General features: G+C 44.9%; 1 protein-coding gene across 1 annotated transcript in view; it reads right to left on the reverse strand.

Moving 5' to 3' along the window:
• The window catches only part of Cnbd2 (cyclic nucleotide binding domain containing 2), a 43754-nt gene that overhangs the window by 11107 nt on the left and 8205 nt on the right, over positions 1 to 24442 (reverse strand). The window contains exons 5-10 of the mRNA XM_027421318.2: positions 20855 to 21011; positions 20264 to 20415; positions 18452 to 18590; positions 9899 to 10013; positions 4453 to 4615; positions 2193 to 2313 (exon numbers count right to left, since the gene is read on the reverse strand). Of these exons, the coding sequence (XP_027277119.1) occupies positions 2193 to 2313; positions 4453 to 4615; positions 9899 to 10013; positions 18452 to 18590; positions 20264 to 20415; positions 20855 to 21011 (847 nt within the window). The remainder of the gene's footprint in view (positions 1 to 2192; positions 2314 to 4452; positions 4616 to 9898; positions 10014 to 18451; positions 18591 to 20263; positions 20416 to 20854; positions 21012 to 24442) is intronic.

Genomic DNA, 24442 nt, shown 5'->3' on the forward strand with positions numbered 1-24442 from the left:
TGAATCTAAGGGGTGGTTACTGAATCCTTGGAGATATGAGGAAGAAAACTCTATTCTGTATACATGATACTATGTTCCCTTTTTGGTTAAGGTGGCCATTAAGAATGGTGGCCGGGCGTTGGTGGTGCATACCTTTAATTCCAGCACCCAGGAGGCAGAGGCAGGTGGATTTCTGTGAGTTCAAGGCCAGCCTGGTCTCCAGAGCGAGTGCCAGGATAGGCTCCAAAGCTACACAGAGAAACCCTGTCTCAAAAAACCAAAAAAAAAAAAATGGTATTTTTTAAGATTTTATTTTTAACATACATGATCAATCACGCCTTTAGTCCCAGCACTCAGGAGGCAGAGGCAGATGGATCTCTGTGAGTTCCAGGCCAGCCTGGTCTACAGAGAGAGTGGACAGTTAGAGCTATATAATAGTTAGAACCTCTCTCCTTACTTTCTCTCTCTCAAGCTGACCTTGAATTTGCAATTCTCCTGCTGCAGCCTCTCAAATACCTGGGATTACAGGTCTGTAACACAAGGCCCAGCTTTCTTTTCTTTTTTTTTTTTAGATTTATTTATTTATTTAATGTATATGAACAATCCATCTGCACATATGACTATGTCAGAAGAGGGCATCAGATCCCACTATAGATGGCTGTGAGCCACCACATGAGTACTGGGAATTGAACCCAGGACCTTTGGAAGAGCAGCCAGTGCCCTTAACTGCTGAGCCATATCTCCAGCCCCAAGGCCCAGCTTTCAATCTATACATCTAATTTCCTTTTCTCCTCTTAATGTACTACAAACTAGGACTTTGAGTACAGTGCTGAACAGGAGTTGACAGACTTGACTTACTACTTCACCATTGTGTTAAAGGACATCCAGAACTTTCATCTATGCATTTTCTCCTTTCTTTTTTCTCCTTTCTTGTTTTTCTGTGTAGCCTTGGAGCCTGTCCTGGAACTCACTTTGTACACCAGGCTGGCCTTGAACTCATAGATATCCACCTACCTCTGCCTCCCAAGTGCTGGGCTTAAAGTCGTTAGCCACCACTTCCTGGCAACCACAGCAACTTTTGTAAAGGAATACATTTAATTGTGGTGACTCACTTACCATTCAGAGTTTAGTGCATTACTGTCATGGCGGGAAGCAAGGCAGCATGCAGGCAGACATGGTTCTAGAGAAGGAACTGAAAGTTCGTATGCCTTTTTTTTTTTTTTAAGTGTGTACGTCTTGACTCAGAGGCAACAGGAAGTGGTCAGTCTCACTGGCATAGCTTGAGCATATATGAGCTCTCAAAGCCCGCCTTCATAGTGACACACTTCCTCTTACAAGACCACACCTACTCAAACCAGGCCACACTCCTCATAGTGCCATTCCCTTTGGGGGCCATTTTCTTTCAAACCACCACAGCTCGCCAAGCAGGGATTCACCTGTCTCTTCATCCCAGGGCTACCACACCCGGTTTTCTCACATGGGCTCTGGCTCAAATTCAGGTATTCATGCTTGTACCTAACATCTTCCCCACTTGTTCCCCTGCCTCCTCCTCATCTCCAGCTGGTTCCTTTTGTTCCCCACTTACCCATCCCTCTGCTTCCCTGTCATCTAATACATTATCATATTTGTAACTCTCTTAAAGTCTGTCCGAGGAGCCCCAATAGACAGACTCCTAAAAGATCAGCCACAATATCTCTATTATGTCTTTATTGTTTTACTTTTTTGTTTTGTTTTGTTTTTTGAGACAGGGTTTCTCTGTCGCTTTGGAGCCTATCCTGACACTTGCTCTGTAGACCAGGCTGTCTCGAGCTCATAGAGATCCACCTGCCTCTGCCTCCCGAGTGCTGGATTAAAAGTGTGCGCCATCACCACCACTGGGCTTTATGCCCTTGTATCTTAAAAGCTAATACTATTTCTTTTCTTAAAATTTTTTATTTAATTTTATCTTTGTGTGTGTGTGTGGGGGGGGGTCAGAGGATGACTTACAGGAGTCAATTCTCTCCTTCCACTGTGTTCCAGGGGCCTAAGTCAGGTTGGCAGGCTTCAGCTACAAGCGTTTTCACCCCGAGCCATCTACCAGCCCAGCACTGTTTCTTACATCAGCAAATATAGAAAGATGTGTTTGTTCTGAAGCCTTTCTGCTCATTACTCAATACTCCCAGGCCAGCTGTGCTTGTGCACTAGCCTGTGAACAAAGCTCATAGCACACTTACCACAATGTCTCCTTCCTTCAGAGAGTGGACTTTCATGTAGACCCCCACCATGGCCTCCTTGGGGAGTTCACCATACTTAGTTTTGACCATGGGACATTTGATTGAATGACCAAACTTGGATCTGAAATGCAACAGCTTGTTAGAACTGATCCATAAAAACAGCCAGCTCACCAGGTAGGTCCCCAGCAGTCTGCCCTCACCTTGCTACAGATGAGAGCCCTCCTGGAGGATGTGTGCCTCCAAAGAAGGTGGAAAGAACTCAAAAGTAAGTCCTGAGTGACTCTGACTGCTGCTGTCTGGGATTGGAGAAATGTAAGGGAGACTGGAGTCAGGAGAGAAAGGAGCTAGGGACCTTTTAGTCGCCAGAGGCTGCTTTCTGAAGAGCAGACGGTGCCATGCAGATGAGCCAGCCTGGTAGACAATAAGTCCAGGCACAAAGTTCAGGCTGCTTGCTCAGTTGGAGCTCGGGTCTATTTAATTCAAAGCTCCTATGGGACAGGAATTCCCAATAACCAGAGCTGCTTACAAACAGAATGGACTGTTCAAAGATGAGGCTCCATGATCGAGTGATAAGGAAGGCAGCATAGAGGTTGGCCTCTCTGTTTATAAAGAGAGGGTGAGCCGGGTGTTGGTGGCACATGCCTTTAATCCCAGCACTCGGGAGGCAGAAGCAGGTGGATCTCTGTGAGTTCGAGGCCAGCCTGGTCTCCAGAGCGAGTGCCAGGATAGGCTCCAATGCTACACAGAGAAACCCTGTCTCGAAAAAAAACCAAAAAAAATAAAATAAAATAAAATAAAATAAAATAAAAAAAAGACAGGGTGTCATGGTTGGCCTGCAGACCCCAAACCTTGTTCAAATTGGGGTTACTTTTACAAAGGCAATCCTGTTGTTGCTGTCTTTGCTTTTTGTATATGACAGCAGGCAGAGGCTGGGCAGTTGATTAGAAACAGAGAAAAGATTATCAGCTGAGGATAGCTGGGACTCACTCAGCGCACGCGCAAGCAGGCTTCATTCCTGCCCCTCCAAGAAGAGAACAAGCCGGTGCGTATCCAGCATCCCCTGTATCTTTTACTTCTGGGCTCACTTTGTCCTTTCTTCCTTACCAACTCAAAGCAGATACAATGGGTCTGTTTTATCTCTATCCATGGGAAAGCTTAAACTGGGAATATTCCATCAGAGGAAAAACAATCTGGAAGTCAAGGGTTGCTTCTTATGGAGGCAAGCAGATTAGAAGTTAGTGGATAAATGAAGAGGCCACCAAAAACAGGCACAGTGATACCAACCCCATTCCTGATAACGTTTTGTTTTGTTTCGCTTTGTTTTTCAAAGCAGGATCTTTCTGTGTAGCTTTGGCTGTCCTGGAACTCACTATGTAGACTAAACTGACCTTGAACTCACAGAGATCTACCTGCCTCTGCCTCCCTAGTGCTGGGATCAAAGGCCTGCACCACCCTGTCCAGCTTATATATCTTCTGATACTTGGGTTTCAAATGGGATGGAGAAAGTGGGTGGTGCAACCTTTTTCTGTTCATCAGGTCAAGTTAAGGCACGAACATAGTTCTCAATGTGGATCTGTTGCATGCCAGTGTGAGACCTGTACCAGACGAAAGACAGATGTTCAACCAGCTGCTCAGGTTTGAATCCTGCCTTTACCATTTCATACATGTGTGACCTTGAACAAGCAACTTCGCCCTTCTGTGAACCTTAGTTTGCTCGCACCTTTAGGGACATTGTGGAGCTTGACTAGATAACTTACTGCCAACTACTAAGCATCCTGTGAGCTTTACGTATGATTTATCAATACGGCTTACAATAACCCTGTGACTCAGAAACCACTGTCCACAAAGCGTAAGGCTTGGAAGTCAGATACCTTGACCAGAGACACAGCCAAAGCCAGTAACCAAGCCAGGATTTGAACCTGGGTTGGACTAACTGCAAACCAAGCTCTTACCTGCCATAGTAGAGCTTGCTCCCCTAGGTGGGTAGCCTCCTGAAGAAGCTGAGTCAAAAGGACCCAGCAACACGGACACAGGAAGCCAAAAGATCCTTTCTGCCCTCTTTAAAATATTACCGTGGCCTTGAGGAAATAAATGGTTGATGCTCTTAAGTGAATCAGAGGCAATGAATGCAGGCTCTGGATGCCAAACCCAGGACTCCTTAGCCACACCCATCCATCTAGGCTCAACCTGTCTGCCATCCCTGCCCCTCCCCAGCATCTGTGAAATCCAGAGCGCCCTATCAGCTAAGAGCTCAGCTTACTTGACATTGGGGCCCAGCAACTTTGGGAGAGTATTCGCTTTTGTGTTGATCTTCCCCTTTTGCTCTTTGGCTTCCTGGAGACGCAGAAGTTTCAAATAGCTGAAGTCTTGTAGAGGATATGATTTGATCCGGAACTCCTTAAATCTCTCCATAGCAGTCATTGCTGTTCAGAGAAGGCACAGAAAAACACAACAATGGGCCTCGTGGAAGAATACCATAGGAACCTGCCAAGCTGTCTGGTACACCGAGGAAAGAAGTGGGGGTGCACACCTTTAATATTTGTGCTCTGGAGGCAGAGATGGTGGATCTCTGAGTCTGAGGCCAGCCTGGCCTACATAGCAACTTCTAGTCCTGCCAAGGCTACTGAGCCAATGAAGAAGAGGAGGAGGAAGCAGCTTCCATAAACTGCCCTCAAGGGCAACCCTGAATCAAATCTCCATCATTATTACATCTAGATAAGCAATTAACCTGGAGAGGCCAGGTGAACCGCAGGGAATTTAAGATCCTGCTAAAAGACTGACGCTTAATTTGAACTCGGTTCTACTCAATTCAAAGCCGCTCTCCTTCAAATTGATCACATTGGGGTGGAGATGGAGGTCAGTCGGTATTTGCCTAGGACATACAAAGCTCTGACTTTGCTCCCCAGCACCCATGTAAATAGTGGGGCATGGTGGCTTGTACTTATTATCTTAGAACTGGGGAGGGAGAGACAGCCCAGCCTATGTGACAAGCCCTATGTCCTAGTGTGAGAGACTGCCTCAGAAAACAAGGTGGGCTGGGCAGGATGGCTCACACCTTTAATCTCCCTACACTTGGGAAATAGAGCCAGGCAGATCTCTATTTCAAGTTCTGAAAGACAGTAACTGCCAGCCCACATTACTATATTCAGCAAAACCATCATAATTAAGGAGAAAGAAATGCTTTCCATGTTGAAAATAAGCTAAAGGAATTCATGAGCACTAAGCCATTCTTGAAAGACTCCTTTGACCAGAAGAAAAAGGTTAACAGTAGGCTGGAGAGGTGGCTCAGCAGTTAAGAACACTTGTTGCTCTTGCAGAGGCCCTGGATTAGACCCAGCACCCACATGGTGGCTCAGAACTATCTAGTTCCAGGGGATCCCACAGGCACACACACAGAACATACATCCATGTAAAGTAAATGAAAAAAATATTTTTTTCAAGACAGGGTTTCTCTGTGTAACAGCCTTAGTTGTATTGGGACTATTTCTGGAGACCAGGCTCGCCTTGAACTCACAGAGATCTGCCTGCCTCTTCCTCCTGAGTGCTGGGATTAAAGATGTTTGCCATCACCGCCTGGCAAATAAATTTATTTTTTTTTAAAAAGTGAACACATTTAGGGGCTACAGGAAAGAATAAACTGTGCTAGAACAGTAAGCAACAAGAGGAATAGGAAATGCCAAACATTACAAAATCAACACAAATACAGGAGTTAATACACAACTTTTCAATAATGACTCTGAAGCTTAATGACATCAATTCTCCCCTCAAAAGACATAGACTAGTGGGCTGGCTTTAAAAAATAAACTGCATTGCCTGATGGTGGTGGTGCCTGCCTTTGATCCTAGCTAACACTTGGGAGGCAGAAGGAGGCAGATCTCTGTGAATTCAGGGCTAGCCTGGTCTACAGAGATAGTTCCAGGACAGCAAGTGCTACACAGAGAAACCCTGACTTGGAAAACAAATCAATCAATAAATAATGAATGAATGGCATCTATTAGTTGCATCTCACCATCAAGGATAGAGGTAGCCATAGCATGAAAGGATGGAAAAGGGTATTCCAAACAAATGGAACTAGAAACCAAGCAGGGACAGCTAGCCTGGCATACTTGTTGGTAAACAAGAGAGCTCACTCAAACAAGGAGGAAGGCAAGGGCCAGCCTGAGAGAGGCCTGAGACAAGTGCACCTCAGCAAGTGTACACTCACATTCACATACATGGAGGTGTGGAGACAGGACCACCTCTGGGGTCTGGCAGCCAGTCAGTCTAAACCAAACACATGCCCTTTCTACCTAAAATAAACAAGAGTAAACAAAATGTTTAAAAATACTTAAACTCATTTTAGTGACCGTGGCTAAAGATCAGTGGTATGGTGCTTCCCTGGCATGCATAAGACCCTAGGTTTGATCCCCAGTACCACACACAAAAAAAGAAAAAGCCGTTTTAAATACAAAAACACCAAAAAAGCAATCACGAAAGGATAGAAAGAGCAATATCAAACTAATAGCCATCAAAGGAAGCTAAATTAAATCAAAAGGAGTAACTAAAATAGTATCATAAAAGGTAGGTTTTAGAGTAAAGAATGCTCTAAAGAAGTTCATTTTAGGTCAAGAATGTCGCTCATGGTAGAGCGCCCGCCAGGCCTTGCAGTCTGGGGTTCATCTCTAGCAGCTCAAAAAGAAGTTTTCTTGTCTTTAAGAGTTCAGTCCTGTGGTTCCACGGGTGAAATTGAGTCTAGGATACAGACGGGGAGGGGAAGGGGAGGATGGGGTAGAGGGAGAGAGAAAATATTACTGGAGATTCTCACGGCTCTCTATTAACAGCTGGTAGAGCAGATGGAAAAATCAGGAAGGACACAGACCACTGGCCCACCATCACCTCAGCTGACTTACATGCAGAGCATGTGGCAGCAAGTGACTGCATAGTCTTTTCAAATGCAAATGGTGCATTCACCAAGATAGATTGCTTTCTGGGCCATAAAACAACTTCCAACATATTTGAGAGGATTCAAACTGTACCGAGTATTTTATCATAGAAATAATAAACAGAGAGATAGCTGGATGGTCCCCAAATCTTTGGAAACTAAATAACACCCTGATTAATATTCAATGGGACAAAGAAGAAATCAAAAGAGAAATTTAAAAGTATTTTGAACTGAACCACAATAGAAACAGCATATCCAGATTTTTGCAATACAGCCTTATATCTAGGGAATTGCCATTGGTGGTTGCCTGTCATCTTGTAATAATGGTGCCAAGTGCCTACCATATATTCATGCATCCAGGGAGTGGTCTATGAATTTTGTATATTCATTTGCTTAATATCCAAATGATTCTGCAATATAGGGAATAAAATTTACATTTTACAGGACCCAAGGACAATAATGCACAAGGAGACCATCATTTGTCCAGTGTCACACAGGACCCTGTAGTCTGAGCCTGGGATATTTTTTCCCCCTGAGACAGAGTTTCTTTGTGTAGCCCTGGCTGTCCTTGAACTTACTCTGTAGACCAGGCTGGCCTCGAACTCAGAGAATCATCTGCCTCTGCCTCTACCCCCAGAGTGCTGGAATTAAACATGTGTGCCACCACTGCCCTGCATGAGCCTAGGCTCTTTTGTTTTTGTTTTTGTTTTTCGAGACAGGGTTTCTCTGTGGCTTTAGAGACTGTCCTGGAACTAGCTCTTGTAGACCAGCCTGGTCTCAAACTCACAGAGATCTGACTACCTCTGCCTCTCAAGTACTGGGATTAAAAGCGTGAGCCACCACTGCCCAGCAAGACTAGGCTCTTAATAGTGACACTGTCTGGAAAGATGATGGAGAAGCCAGGTCTAATGACTTAAGTATTAACCAATGCCTGCTACTCTGTGGAATAAACCCGGCTCTGTCAAAGCTCCAAAATTCTCTGACATCCCCCTGCCCCTTTATCCCCTGCCCAGCCACCCATGTTGGTTTCAGTTCTAATAGCAGAACAACTAGCCACATCTACAATTATCTTGGAGAGGCTGGGTTATAATCTCAAGGGAATGTTGAGACAAAGCCAGACCTGGTACTTGGTAAATGTGCAACCCCTGAGCAACTACAGATTTCTATTGAGGGCTGGTACTCTTTACCCAAATGTGTAACACACACACACACACACACACACACACACACACACACACACACACACTTTCACATGCTCTCATGTGCACACAGATATGCAGCTTCCTGTGAACAGAAACACAGAAGCTACTACCTTAGGCAGGCTCTAGAAGCTTTTGCCTCTCACTGTCTGTGTTCAACCCTAGGAAATGGAGACTGAGCATGACTGGAGCCTGTGCCACATATGAAAGCTCTTGCTTTTCTTTCAATGAGCTGAGCCTGCACTCTGCAGCCCTCCATTGCTCAGTATCTCTATGACCCTTAGACAAGAGGCTCGGCTCTCTGAGCCTCGGTTTCTGTATCTGTGAAATGGAGATACAATCATATCTTATTGAAAATCTGCAGTAATGGCTAGTCCTGGTTGTCAACTTGACCACATCTGGAATTAACTAAAGCCCAAAAATAGAGGGCACACCTCTGAGGAGTTTTCACTTAATTTTAAGAGGGATGATCTATTTCTAATCTGGGTCTTTGAGGCAGAAAGACAAACCTTTAATCCAGATCTTTTGAGCAAGCAAACACCTCTAATCTGGCCACACCTTCTGCTGGAAGCCTATATAAGGATGCGGAAGAAGGAGATTTTTGCTCTTTGCCTGCTTGCTCTCACCTTGCTAGCAAGTCCATTCCTTCAGTGGCATTAGAGCCTGCTTCTTTGGAATTCCAGCATCTGCTGAAGAACAGCTGAAGCATCCAGCCTGTGGACTGTACACAACTCCTAGATCCTAAATAGGCAGCCACTGTTGAACTAGCTGAACCACAGCCTGTAAGCCATTCTAATAAAACTCTTTTCTATATAAGAGAGAGCTATTCACTCTTTCACTCCTATTACTCTAGAGAACCCTGACTAATACATCTTCTGTTATGTGAATTACAATTAGGTATAAACAGCCAAACTGAGTATATAAAGAATTTGATGAATGATAGCAGCTATTAATGCCATATATATCAACTTAGATAGGCACTGGAGAATTCATAGGTACAATTAGCTCAGGACATACCCCAAACCATCCACACTAGCGAAATACGAGTGTCTATTGACTCAGTGAGCCACTATGAATATACATGAGTTGCCTGGGATGGCCACAGGCCCTAGGATCACAGAGTTTAAATTCTACAGAGACAGCCATTTAATAACCATTCCAGATTCTCGCTGTGTGATTTCAGCGGGACAGACACGACAGAAATACTGCAGATGCAAGTGGACTATAATGAGGGCTGGGCTAGAAGATGCTGCTTCAGCATGAGAAGTCTGGGAGAATTCCCTGAATAAAGATGCTGCATCTAAGACGTGAAAAGCAGAAGCGAGCTGAGGAAAGACAGGTGGGGGTGTATGAGGTATGAGTAGAAGAATCCAGAGACGGAGGGAGCAGTTGGCAGGCAGGGCCAAAGACCAGCTTCTTAGAGCTGGTAGAACAGGAGGGTTCAAGCAGACCTCCTGTTCGCCCCTTTGAGCTCAAATGTCCAGGAATCTATAGATTGAGGACTGCAACCAGGATGGGGCCCAGGGGGAAGTACCTCTCCCCTGCCAGCTATGCCATCAACTGACAGATGTGGCCATGTGACTTACCATTGCGGTGAGTTCCCAGAGGTTTGTGGTCCAACAGCTCCAGCTGCTGCCAGACCCACTTGTAATAGGTACTGGAGGCCCCCAGGTCTACCAGCCGCAGGATCTCACAGCTGCCCTGGACATATCAAAGGACACAAGCCAAGGGTTAAACCTGAACGCTCCAGGCAGGCTAGGCTTTGAAAGGAAGCTTTATATCCACCTGCCCTAACCCTCTTTTTGTTTTATTTGCTCAATGCATATTGTTTCATGTATTTTCCTTAATAAAAAATGTTATCTTCTCATAGAAAATTTTAACACCTAAAGAAACACACACACACACACACACACACACACACACACACACACAAGCACTCTAGTTTTTTGAGACAGGGTTTCTCTGTGTAGCCCTAGTTGTCCCAGAACTAACTCACTCTGTAGACCAGGCTGGCCTCAAACTCACAGAAATTCCCCCTCTGCCTCCTGAGTGCTGTGTGGTATGCCATCACCAATCCTGCACAAAAAAAAAAAAAAAAAAAAAAAGCAACCCTAGGTTCCCAGGGATGACATTCACCTCTTCAGTAGCTCAAAAGGTGGCAATGTGTATTAAATCAGAGACAAAAGAAGAAGATAAGGAAGTGTGGTGGCACACCTTTAATCCAGGCACTAAGGAGGCAGATCTCTGTGCGTTCCAGGCCAGCCTAATCTACATAGCAAATTACAGGCCATCCAGGGCTACATAGTGAGAGCTTTTTTCAAAAGAACAAACAAAAAGAAACCCCAGTTATACATATTATTCTATGGTAACTCTTTATACGTGTGTACATGTTCGTGTGTGTGTGTGTGTGTGTGTGTGTGTGTGTGTGTGTGTGTGTATGCATGCTCTCACATGTGGAGAGCAGAGGATATCAGGTGTCTTCCTCAGTCATTCTCTACCTTATTTTTTTGAGGCAGGGTCTCTCACTGAGCTGAGAGCTCTCAGTCATTAGACTCCCTGACCAGGGGGCCCAAAGTTGTCCTCTCTGTCTCCTCAACACCGCTAAATAAAAAATATCAGATGTATGTACTGATGTTATTCCATTTGCTACAAAGCAAGCCATGGAGTAAGAAACAAAAGTATACAAAAGATAAGGAAAAAGCCCAGAGGTAAAAGGTAGTTGAAATAATTTAAGTTAAAGTCGCTAGAAACAGCCCAAGCTAAGACAGGGCTTTTTTTTTTTTTTTTTTTTCCCGAGCCAGGGTTTCTCTGTGGCTTTGGAGGCTGTCCTGGAACTAGCTCTTGTAGACTAGGCTGGCCTCGAACTCACAGAGATCCACCTGCTTCTGCCTCCCGAGTGCTGGGACTAAAGGCGTGTGCCACCACCGCCAGGCCACATCTTTTTAATCTTTTTTTTTTTTTTTTTTTTTTAAGATTTATTTACTATGTGTACAGTGTTCTATCTGCATGTAACCCTGCAGGCCAGAAGAGGGCACCGGATCTTACAGATGGTTGTGGTTGCTGGGAATTGAACTCAGGACCCCTGGAAGAACAACCAGTGCTCCTAACCTCTGAGCCATCTCTCCAGCCCCATCTTTTAATTCTTACAGAGGTCACTGAGACAGCTCTCGGGGCAGGCAGTGGGATGGGATTTTTCATCTTTGAATTGGAAACAGTCTCCTTATTTGCTTGGATCAGTTTCCTTAGAAAGGGAACTTGTGATGGTCAGAGTGAAAACTTTAAAACCCAGTTTTTAATTCCCAGCCTTCCCTTCTCCTGCCTTTTTGATCCTGGGAGTTTAGATCAAGATAGGAGTCTCCAGACCAAGAGTGGTGATACAATAAAGGTTGAGGCAGGAAGATTTCAAGAGACCCTGCCTCAAGAAGAAACAAGAACAAAGCAATCCTAGCATTGTGGGGTCCTGGGCTTGAATCCCAGCACCAGAAAAACAACATCATCAACAACAACAAAAAACCCAAACAAACAAACAAACAAAACCAGCTATGTTCCTTTTATTTCCTATCTTTATATAAATCTTTTGCTTCTTAGTAGGAACTCAAAGAGACACAAAAGGGTTAATCTTAAAGACAGGCTACTATTGGTAAGGGAACAGACATCTAATAAGCCTTTGATGTATGCCAGGCACTGTCTTTAGGGCTTTATTCAACATTCATTCAACAAATACTTCTCACCCAAGAACTGCAGATGTAAGAGAAACAATGATTCCTCTTGGAAACCTCTCTCATAAGCCTTTTACTGCATCTGATACTTGCAGAGAGAGGTCCAGCCATGTGTCCCAAGTGGTCCAGAATGGATTGATTATGGGCATTAATTGTGTTTGCAATACCAGTGGGAATCCTATTCCCCAACCTCCCTTACAAGAAATCAGCCACTGGCGGCTGGCTTCATCCTCTAGTGGCAGGAAGCACAGGATGCTGAGGAAGTCTGAACGGGCAAAGAGCCAGCTCCATAGTGAATAAAAGTGAGAACACAGCGGTCCCTTCAGAACAGCAGGAGCGTCTCAGTTCCAGCCAGAGGACACACAGGGTCTGGTGTGCGGTTGGTTGCCTGTTCTGAATTCTCAAAGCCACAGATGAGAATTGTTACATAAACCTTCACATTAAAGGCTAGATTTTAGTAAAACACCGTAAGGAACACAGTGAACTGCGTGGCCAGCCCAGGGTGCCCTGCCTGCTGCCACTCTGTGGTCTTTGTATTACTTCCCCTGGAAGGTCACCTGCACTTACTCCCTTGCAGATTTTTTGATGAACCAATCTTCAGGGAGAGACAGGAGTTTCCCTTTTAAAAAGTACTATAGTGTGCTTCAGAATTATTGAAATTTTGTCAACTACCAGCCCTCCTTCCTGGACTTTTGGATTTAATAGCTCAGGGAGTGGGGGGAGCTTGAGAATTTTCATATATATTTACACGTAAATATATATGGAAAAATAATTATGGTGCATCTTGACAATGAAATATTATTCAGCCGGGTGGTGGTGGCGCACGCCTTTAATCCCAGCACTCGGGAGGCAGAGGCAGGTGGATCTCTGTGAGTTCGAGACCAGCCTGGTCTATAAGAGCTAGTTCCAGGACAGCCTCCAGAACCACAGAGAAACCCTGTCTCAAAAAACCAAGAGAGAGAGAGAGAGAGAGAGAGAGAGAGAGAGAGAGAGAGAGAAATATTATTCAGCAACACTAAAACCAAATCCATTCAAGAGATAAAAATTTCTTTTCTTTTTTTTTTCTTTTTCTTTTTTTTTTCTTTTTTTTCTTTTTTTTCTTTTTTTTTTTTTTTTTGGTTTTTCAAGACAGGGTTTCTCTGTGGCTTTGGAGCCTTGTCCTGTAACTAGCTCTTGTAGACCAGGCTGGTCTCGAGAGATAAAAATTTCTTAAATGCAAACTTCTAAGTCAATCTGAATGGTAACATACTCTAATACTCTATGATCCCAACCTATGGCATTCTAGAAGCTGTTGAGACAATAAAAACTTACCTCAGATTTCTGGCTGGGGGGTGGGGGAGCCATAGGTAGGGAAAAGTTGTTTTAGGATAATACAATTACTGTATATGGCACTACATTCACTAAATACTTGTCAAGACCAATAGACTGCCCAACCCAAGGAGGCTGTCCTGAAACTCTACGTAGCCCAGGCTGGCCTCAGTTTTGAAGCAATACTCCTATCTCAGTAACCCAAGTGCTTGGATTATAAGAACATAGGCGCACACCACTGTACCTGGGTGACACTATTTTATTGTTTTGTTTTGAAGCAATGTCTCATAGCCCACAGTGACCTCAAACTCCTCAGATAGCTAAGGATGACTCTGAACTCCTGGTCTCTCTCCCCATGGTGGGATTATAAATATAAAGCTGCCACTGTGCCTGGCAGAGTTTGTGTTTCTCATGAGCTCCCGAGTGTGGGTGCAGGCTGGGCTGTGCCACCTTTAGAAGCTCTACATTGGTGGATGAACATTAACCAAGGAAACTTGTGCTTAAAAAGTTATTGTTTGTTTGTTTGTTTGTTTTTCGAGACAGGGTTTGTAGGTTTGGAGACTGTCCTGGAACTGTCTTTGAAGACCAGGCTGGCCTCGAACTCACAGAGATCCACCTGCCTCTGCCTCCCGTGCTCCACCAATGCCCAGCAAAAAAGTTATTTTTTAAAAGATTTCTTACTATTTTTAATTGCACACACATACACAGAGGTTGTGGTGTGTGTGTGTGTGTGTGTGTGTGTGTGTGTGTGTGTGTGTGTGAATGCAGTTGCTAACTGAGGCTAGAAGTGTGTATCAGATTCCCTGGAGCTGGAGTTACAGGTGGCTGTGAGCCGCTCTACATGGGCACTGGAAACCCTACACAGGTCCTTTGCAAATGCAGTACATGCTCTTAACTGCTTAAGCATCTCTTTTTTTAAAAAACGATTTTGATTATTAAAATAATTCCTATTGTAAGACTTTATGAATTCAGTGCTCCCATTTTACAGATGAAAAAAATGGAGATGAAAACAGAGCAAGGTGTCAGGCAGGATGGTGCACGCCTTTAATCCCAGCACTCAGGAGGCAGAGGCAGATGGATCTCTGTGAGTTCGAGACCAGCCTGGTCTACAAAGGCTAGTTCCAGGACAGCCTCCAAAGCCACAGAGAAACCCTGTCTGGAAACCCACCCCTGCCCCCCCCAAAGAAAACAGAGCAAAAGACATTCAAGCTGGCCATGGTGATGCCGATGTGTGGTCCTGTAATCTTGGTATTCCAGAGCCTGAGGCAGAGGACATAAATTTAATCCAGTCCCCTTTGAATGTGTAGAGACTGGAAGCCAGTCACTTCAATTCCAGCACCCTACAGCAAAGGTCCTGGGGCTCTCTGGGTTCCTTGATCTTAACGAGGCTGAGTCTGGGAGGTGCCCATATCCACTTGATTCCCCTTGCACTGGCTGAGGGACTGGCTTCCTCTTTGGCCTGTGTGTCAGGTATCTGCAGTTCAGGACTGCTCCTGCAGGTGTCCACACCCCTCCATCCTTCCACAAATCTGCTTCCTACTTAACAACCCTTTTGCTCCTTGTTAGTCAGACTTAAGTCTTCCCTTCTGGGCTAGGCCCCTGAAGAACAACACTCCCCCTAGTGGTGCTGCTAAGCTTAACACCAGGGAAAATACCCATTTGCATGTTCAACATATAAATGTTACCTTTCGGCCAAGTGTGAGGCACATGGACTCCCAACATTGGAAGGGTAGACACAGAAGGATAAAGGGTTCAAGGTCACCTTGGGCTACATAGGGTAGACACAGAAGGATAAAGGGTTCAAGGTCACCTTGGGCTACATAGGGAGACCCTGACTCCAAAATAAAACAATGGAAGATGTAGGAAAATGTACAATTAATATAAACCTTTAAATACAATTAATTGTATATTAAATACAATTAATATAACCTTTAAAAGGGGGTGGGGATGTATCTCAGTGGTAAATCCCTTGCCTGCTCTGTGAAGGGCCCTGGGTTCAGTCCTCAGCACAGCAAAAATGGGGGCGGGGGGGGGGGGGAGATCAAGATCACTTGTACAGAATAAAATACACACACTATAGAAATTCTATATAATCCACCAATCCTCGGCCACTTTGGTTGGAGCTGTCTGACCTCCTTGCCAATCCACCCTCACAGACCAGCCAGGATTTGACAAATGAAGCTGAGGGCAGCATTTCCCTAGGGAGGTTAATCTAAGTCTCATAAGCCGCCTACTGTTTGACCGCTCTCTCACTCACATGCATGACAGGCAATAAATTGAGATACCTGCTGTGTCAATGGTGCAAACTTTTTGATGACCCAAATAATAGAGGGGCACATGCCACAGCACAGATGTGGAGGTCAGAGGACAACTTTGAGGAGTTGGTTCTCTCCTTCCACCCTGTGAATTCCAAGGACTGAACTCAAGTCATCAGGCTCGGAGCAAGCTCCTATACTCGCCGAGCCATCTCGCTGACCCTAAAATCACTTTTGTATTTAATGCTTTCTTAGAACACCGTAGCCCCAGGTTACTGAAGGCATGAGTCATTTTAGATTTAGGCACAGAAGTCATCAGGAAGAGATCTTTCCAAATCATCCACTCGGGAATTGACTGGTTTGTCCCACTTGACTGTTTTGTCCTCCTCCTCTTGGTGTCTGAAAACAGCTGATTCATTTATTGATTTATATTTTGAAACAAGGTTTCTCTGTGTAACACTTCCTGCTGTCCTGGAACTCACTTTGTAGACTAGGCTGGCCTTGAACTCTCAGAGATCTGCCTGCCTCTGCCGCCTGAGTGCTGGGACTAACGGAGCGCACCAGCCTTGTTTTCAGCTGGTTCGTTTATTTACTCGCTTATATACTCTGCCATGTCAAGCTCTCGCTTCCTTTACTCACTGTCTTCAGAACCAGAGAACGCCTGGCACACAGCAGACACTTGAAACAGTATTTGTTCAATTAATATTTACTCAGTGTCTTGTCCTACCCTTTTCTTAATCACTGCATGGGTGGGAAGGACCACTGATCATTTCCATTCGATGTCTCATGATAGAATGGAAATGTTTTCTGGAGTTCTTTCTCTAAATCGGTCTGTAACCACATTATTGCTACAGCTGGGGAGTTTGGGGAGTGGATGAGTAACGATTCTTTTTGTGTGTGGAAGACGAGGTGGCAATGGCAGACCCCTTTTACTTCTAACTTACAGTGACCTCTTCAGGGTTTCATTATATGCAGGGCGTCCTTTGGTCACTATGTAACAGCCTTGCTGTCGTGGAACTTGCTTTGTACACCAGGTGGTGTTCTACTCACAGAGATCCACCTGCCTCTGCCTCCCCAGTGCTGGGATTAAAGACGTGGGCCACCACTCCCAGCCCCATCTTGATTTTCTATACCCCATTGAGATGACCTTTTACTATATAATGACCAATGTCATTTACTGTTCCAAAGTCTCTGCAAGACAGGCTACAATGAGTGTTCCTCCCACAGATGAGCCATGTCCTTGGTCCCATCCTGCAGGGACCCATCAACTTCTGTTTCCTCCTGGTTAAGGACAAAAGCATTTGTTTCATGTCTTGAGAAAGCAGCACACTGACGCTCTCTGTTAGTATCTTCACTGGTAAAATGAAGGCTTGGACAATAGGAGTCAGTGTGCTGCTGCAAGCCAGTTTCTGGCTTTGCTTTTGACTGAAGACTTCTGGAGCTGTTTGCAGGAACTGGATGAACCCAAAAGAGCTCCAGCTGTTATGTCTCCTATGTGAGTATCCTAAGATATCTATAGATGCTATTATTGCCAGTAAAGGTAGCGATTAAACAAAAAAAAATAAGTGGTGTGCTACCAACTCATAAAATGCCCGAAAATGTAACACTCAGCTCAGGCCAGTCCGTACAGCAGTTCAGGGCATGTCAATCTGTGCATTCCTTTCATCTCTGGGATCAATACCTGAGGTTCGCCTTCCTCTCACCTCCTTGCAGCTTCCCTTTCCCTAGTCCTTGGACACCACTCATGTATACCCATCACTTGGCACCTGGCATTGACAGCTTTGACTATGCTCCAGATCCAGTGAAGGAGACAGAGAAAATCAGTCTTCTACATCTTTGTATCTACTCACATCCTGGACAATCATGTCCTTGACAAAAATGCACTGAATCTCTTTGGTGACTTACAGTGTAAGGAACTGGCTGGTCAACTCCAATCCCAGTTCTGGAGAAGGACATTGGAATCACTCCCCCCACCCCGCATGCTTCCCCCCCAACTTGGTGACTTTGGACGAACATTTCATAGTTTGTGCCTCAGTTTACTCTTCTGTTAAATGAGAACAAGGTCCCTGCCAACCTCTGGGAGGTCACTGTGAGACCAAAATGAGACACAACATATGAAACAAACAAGAATTTAGCTGTGGTTACAATCACCCATACTCTAACAAACTAAGAATATCAAATGGAAGACTTCAGAAATAGACACATTATAAGTCTGAAGTTGTGCACCCTTCTGAGTGCCAGACTACTCTGTCCTGCCTAGGTGACAAACCATGACCAGTATATCCATGCTGTATGTGCTACCTACCTGTGAAGGACTTTATAGCTCTCTGTGATCAGCTTGGCTGTTGTAGTACCACAGTGCTATGGTCAAGTAACTTGATCTTACTTAACAGTGGCCCAAAACACAAAAATTGAGATTTTGTGATACAAACATGACAAAGAAAAGCTATACATTGTTTTCTTTATGTTCCATCTTACATCATCACAAAAAGGGTGTGGATATAGTATTTTGGTTTTAACAGTTCTATTTTATGTTAACTTAATCTCTTACTGAGCCTAACTTATAAATCTGAATATAGAAATGTACATAAAGAAAGATGTAGTCCATAGTTAGGTCCTATACAGTTTCCAACATTTGAAATGCACTCCCATCCCTACCCCAACAACAGGGGCACACTGTACCCCCCCCCAAGCTCACAGAAACCCTCTGAGGTAAGTGAATCACGCTTTGCAGGAGACCTTAAGCTAGAAGGCCAGAAAAGGACTGCAGAACTGGCTCAAACCATGTCTGCCTGGACAGAGAGGACTTCAAGTCACACCTGTTCTTCCCAGCTTTGCTCCCTGCTCAGACTCTCACCTTGCAAATAAATGTGACAAATGACGATTCCACAAAGTCTTTTGTCACCAGCTGTCCATGTGAGAACTTTTCCGTTCTCCCCAAGGCCACCAGCTGCCAGACTTTCTCATCAGACCACGATTGTAACAGATCTAAATTCCTGCGGGGAGAGGGAAGCCTATTAGAATTTAGCCGGGGTGGGGGTGGGGGGTGGGGTGGGGAGAGTGCGGGAGAGATGCTCAGTGGCAATGAGCTGTGGCTGGTAAAGCTTTTGTAGGGAGAGCTGCTAAACCACAAACAACTAAATGCTAACACACTACTAAGGAGGCTGTAGTAATCACTTTCCTTTCATAGCTTATATTGCATCTGGTCATGTTGCTAGTTGGAATGCTCAGAGTAAAAATAATGAGTCTCACATTGTTTTTATTTTGCTTTGCTTTGCCCTGTTCAGATAAGCTCTACTAGATTGAATTAGCCCATGGAATTTTCCCTTTAGTAAGCCTAAGAGCTGAGCTTGGGTGTCAGACCCATTTTCCCATTTGCACGTCTCTCAGACCCTCCTGCCTTAGTGATGCTACCTCCCAGGCCCATCCAGGACAGCTTCATTTAGTCAATATTTATTTGATGAACATTATGTATGCTTAGTACCATGACAACAGGAAGATTACAATGGTGGCCAAATCTGCACTCCTGTCAGATATGGCATGCAAACTATAAATGAATTACTACACAAGGGAGAGTCTGTAGTAGAGATCCTTCAGCTGAACCTGTAGGGTGTGGTCACAGATGCCTACTTGAGGTGTGGGATTTGGTCTGGAGTCAGGGACAGGCTTGTTCTCTCTGGGTTCCGATCAGGTCACAGAAGGCAGCTGAGCTTGGATCCTCTGAGTGCAGATCCTGGGTTATCGGTTTCTCATGTAAGTGATTTATGCCCAATAAAATTAACCTATAACATTCCCAGTCCCGTATATCTTAATTTGTACAACCACAAGAGTCACAGTATGGATAGAATTTTTGAGGAACACAGGATTCAACATAATAGTGGATGAGGCACCCCATCTACCTGGGGTGATGACAAATGGGGTATGTCAGTGAAATAGGATGTTGAGACCCTATTACTTTTACTTCTGTTTTGTTTTTGTTTTTTTTTGTTTTGTTTTGTTTTTTGAGACAGGGTTTCTCTGTGTAGCTTTGGAGCCTATCCTGGCACTTGCTCTGGAGACCAGGCTGGCCTCGAACTCACAGAGATCCACCTGCCTCTGCCTCCCGAGTGCTGGGATTAAAGGTGTGTGCCACCAATGCCCGGCGAGACCCTGTTACTTTTACTTTTATTTTATTTTTAAATTTCACTAATTTACTTTGATTTTTCCAGACAGGGTTTCTCTGTGTAACAGTCCTGGCTGTCCTGGAGCTTGCTCTGTAGACCAGGCTGGCCTTGAATCCATAGATATCCACTGCCTCTGCTCCCAAGTGCCGGGATCAAAGGCTTGTACCACCACCACTCAGCTTGATCCTGTTACTTTTAAATCAGACATGGCATGTCATCATCTTGAGCCCTGATGCTCTCATCTACACACTAAGGAAAATAAAAGAAACGACCACACAGTGTTGAATATGAGACTAGACAGGAAACAAATACAAAGTCCTAGCATCCTGCCTGGCCCAGCAAGCGTTCATCCTGTTGGGTAGGAACGGGCTTCTGAGCTGAAGGCACACTTGGAGTTTGGCCAGATAGAGAAGTTGGGTAGGATTTTAGAGCACCTCCAACATGTTTCCAACCAAGGGCAGAGCTAAGCACAGGAAGAGGAAAGATATTGAATGAGGTGGCATTACCTAAAAAAATTGTACCGATAGCGAGTTTCCTTCTGGACTTCTTCATCCAGCTTATTCGCGAGGAAATCTTCCCGGTCAACAACCAGGAACTCTGTTTCCTCCATGCAGACCACTGTGGCCCTCCTTACTGCAGTACTCAGAAGGCCCATTTCCTGGTGGGAGGAACAGGGACAAGTGTGAGGCCACATCCAGCTTCCCACCATGGCCCTTTCCATACTCTCTCTCTCTCTTACACACACACACACACACACACACACACACACACACACACTGCCCCAGCCACTGCATATTCCCCTTTATCTGTTTGGGGAAAAGAGGCAATAGGTCTAAACAGGCCAGAGGAGACCGGGAACTGAAAAAGACACTCTGTGGAGTCTATGGCATCCTTGTGTCTGGGGAAAAACAGGGAATATACTCTTTCAGTATCAGGTGCAGAAGTCAGCTTTGGACAGTGCGTAAGGGCCCTGGTGTGCATGTGGGCTAGTGACCTGCAATGAGGATAAGGCAGGCAGGGCCTGGCTAAGAGGTTAGAGCAGGAGTCCTGTCATACCCTGACCCCAACCCAGGAAGTGAGGCCCTCCTCTGGCTCACCCCGAAGCAGCCACCCTTGTGCAGCAGTGTTGGATGAGGGTCCAGGAAGGCACTGCTCCCATCATCATCATCAGTTACGGCTACCGTGCCCAGATAGATGAAATAAAAGCTATTGCCTCTCTGCCCCTTCTTGACGATCACACGCCGGCGGCCAAACCTGGGAAAGGATTGACTTCTAATTAAGATGCTCCAGACTCAGTGCTGTGTGTTCTGGGACATAAAGGCACAACCTTGGGATAAAAAAGACTTCAGAATGGCCCAGGCCCTTCTGGACCCTTTACTCACACCTAGCCAGTCTCCTGCCTCAGTTATGCTGAGGCTTCCTGGAAGCAGCAGCGGCTACTTGGGTTTGCCTCGCTGTTGGTTAAGCTTAGCATCTGTGAGTGCTCCACTGGCAGCACAAAATGAAAGACTAGAGGAACCCAACACAGCAGACACTCGGAGAAACCGAACAGTGATGAGCACTGGCATTAGAGTCACTCCAAGGCCCGCCTGAATCCTGGTTCTGAACCTGGCTGTGTGACACCAAACAGGTCATCTCTTTGAACCTCAGTTTCTCTTGTTTGTGAACTACAGGTGATTTGTCTAGGAAGAGACAGATAAAGGGACTGGTGGGACTGTGCGAGGATGGAGACACTAGATGCCAAGTCTGATAACCCAAGCTTGTTATCAAAGTCCCTCGACTTTCATAGAGAACTCATTCCCTCGATGTTCCCTGATTGCCACACAGGTGCTGTGCATGCCCTTCCCAAATTAGAGGGGGTGGGGCTCCATCGCTCTGGTAGCTCTCCAACGAATTTGGTGCTCAGACACCCAAGTCTAGTACAAATAGGATTTGTTAGCAGTTCTTTTTTTTTTTTTTTTAAAGTGGGAAGGAAGTTTTATTAGAAAAGGAAGGGAGAGGGGAAGGGAGAGAGAGAGAGAGAGAGAGAGAGAGAGAGAGAGAGAGAGAGAGAGAAGAGGGAGTCAGGAAAAGTCCTGTCTGCCCTTTCAGAGGAATAACAGGAAAGAGAGAGGAAGTGGGTCTTGTTAGCAGTTCTTAAACCCAGACCCCATTGTGATTCTAGGCAAAGCCAACCCAATGGAAGGAACTAAAGAAGGGAGAAAGGAAGAAAAAAAATTCCAAGGCAGTCCCAAGAGATACTCTTTTCCACTGGAGTCAGACTGGAGGTGGACATTAGGAGCTATGACTGTGGCAACCATCTTCAAACTCTGAGGGAGGAAGGTTGGGCTGGGGACATAGGCCTGTCATCCCAGCTGCCAAGAGGCTGAGACAAGAAGATCTCCAGTTCAGGGCTTGCCTGGGCTACAGGATGAGTGTAGAAATACATAGATTAGCAATTATGGGTTAATAATTAAGAGAGAGCTAGTAAGTAAGAAGCCTGAACCATTGGCCAAACAGTTTTCTAATTAAAAGAAGTCTCTGTGTGTTTATTTGGGGCTAAAGTGACTATGGGATCAGGTGGAACAGAAACTCCAGCTACAAGTGAGTTTAAAGTCAGCCAGAGCCAGGCGTTGGTTGCGCACGCCTTTAATCCCAGTATTCGGCAGGCAGAGGCAGGCGGATCTCTGTGAGTTCGAGGCCAGCCTGGTCTCCAGAGCGAGTGCCAGGATAGACTCCAAAGCTACACAGAGAAACTCTGTCTCAAAAAACAAAAAAACAAAAAACAAAAAAAAAAAGAATAAAGTTAGCCAGGACAACTTAGTAACACCCTGTATCAAAACAAAAAATATGATAAGGGCTAGGAGTACTCTTCAGAGGAAGAGCTCATGAGTGTGAGGCCCTAAATTCTAGGAGCACTAGAAGGTAAACAGGCAGACATAGTCCTGTTTGCACTGACCTGCTAAATCTAGCTAAGACTGACTTCCAGATGAGCCTCAAGGCCTTCCTTGGGGCTGGGTTTTCTTTATAGCTGAAGACTTCAGTCTAAAATGCTAATTCCTGGTCTGTCCCAGAAATGACTAACAGTTGACAGGGGGCTCCAAGGACCATCACTTGTGCACTCTCCCCACAAATCTCTATTTTTAGTAAATCAGCGTTATCATTATTTCACTAATGAAAATTCCAAGGCTCAAAAGGTTAAGTGGCTTGCTCAGAGTCACACTGGGACAGATGTGGCATTATCTGCATGCGCCATAATTTTCTTTTTTCCCTCTTGACAGCACTCTGCCAGCTTGCCTTTCTTTTTTCCTTCCTCCTTCCTCTTTCTTCTTTCCTTTCTCTCTCTCTTTGTCTTCCCTTTTTCCCTTCCTTCCTTCCTTCCTTCCTTCCTTCCTTCCTTCCTTCCTCTCTTTCTCACTTTCTTTCTTCCTCCCTTTCCTCTGTCTCCCTGACACTCTCATTCTTGTTCTTCTGATATGGAATCCTCAGAGTGAACTGCTCTTCTCCCCTGGACTCAAACAAAGCAAATAATTCTCCCTGTCTGGAATGCCTTGGTCTACGTGCCCTTTATCAAATCTACCTATTCTCTGTTACACAGATAAACGCTGTCTCAGAAAAAAAAGGGGGGGGGGTTAGGATTAAAACTTCACCTACCCCTGCCTCACATCCAGGCTATGCAATATGAGTAAGTATGAGTAAGTACATCTTTATTCAGGCAGTGAACCCACAGGACCCGGAAGGAGGTCAAAAGTTCTAATTAAAGATGTGATAAATGAATTTTTTTAAAAAAAGAAACTGCAACAACTTCAACATTGCATGAATGTTTTCTTCTGTGTATGGTGTATACAATTGTTTGCTTGTGCACACGTGGTCATGGGAATGGATACACGAGCGGATACATGTGGAGGTCAGAGAATGTCTCTCTTGGTCATTCTTTTTGTTTTGTTTTGGTTTTTTGTTTTTTCAAGACAGGGTTTCTCTGTGTAGCCTTGGTTGTCCTAGAACTGGGTCTATAGACCAAGGTGGCCTTGAACTCACAGAGATCTGCCTGACTCTGCCAACTGAATGCTGGGATCAAAGGTGTGCACTACCACATGCCTTGGTCATCCTTCACTTTATGTTGTCATTATATTTATTCATTTATTTACTCTGTGTGTGTGTGTGTGTGTGTGTGTGTGTGTGTGTGTGTGTGCCTGCACGAGCATGTGTGTGCACACTTGATTTGAATATAGTTTGTCCCTTGAAAACTCTAATTGGAGTTTGAGCATTGTAAGGTAGTAAGAGTAGAAACTTAATCCCAGCCCTTAGAAGATCATTAGGATTATGCCGGGCATTGGTGGCACATGCCTTTAATCCCAGTACTTGGGAGGCAGAGACAGGTGGATCTCTGTGAGTTGGAGACCAGCCTGGTCTACAAGAGCTAGTTCCAGGACAGCCTCCAAAGCCACAGAGAAACTCTGTCTTGGAAAAAAAAAACAAAAAACAACAACAACAACAACAAAAAATATTAGGATTAGACAAAACTAGGCCAATGGCATAGCTTAATGGGGGCACATGTTCTTAACATGTGTAAGACTTTGTGTTCAATCTCCAGCACCAAGGGGAAAAAAATTGGACTAAATAAGCAGGGGGAACCCTCACCATCAAATACTGGTAGCTTCTTAAGAAGAAAGACCAAAGGCTCCCTGACTTTCACCATATTGTAG

Source organism: Cricetulus griseus, chromosome 6 (genome assembly GCF_003668045.3).
Source record: "Cricetulus griseus strain 17A/GY chromosome 6, alternate assembly CriGri-PICRH-1.0, whole genome shotgun sequence".
NCBI lineage: Eukaryota > Metazoa > Chordata > Mammalia > Rodentia > Cricetidae > Cricetulus > Cricetulus griseus.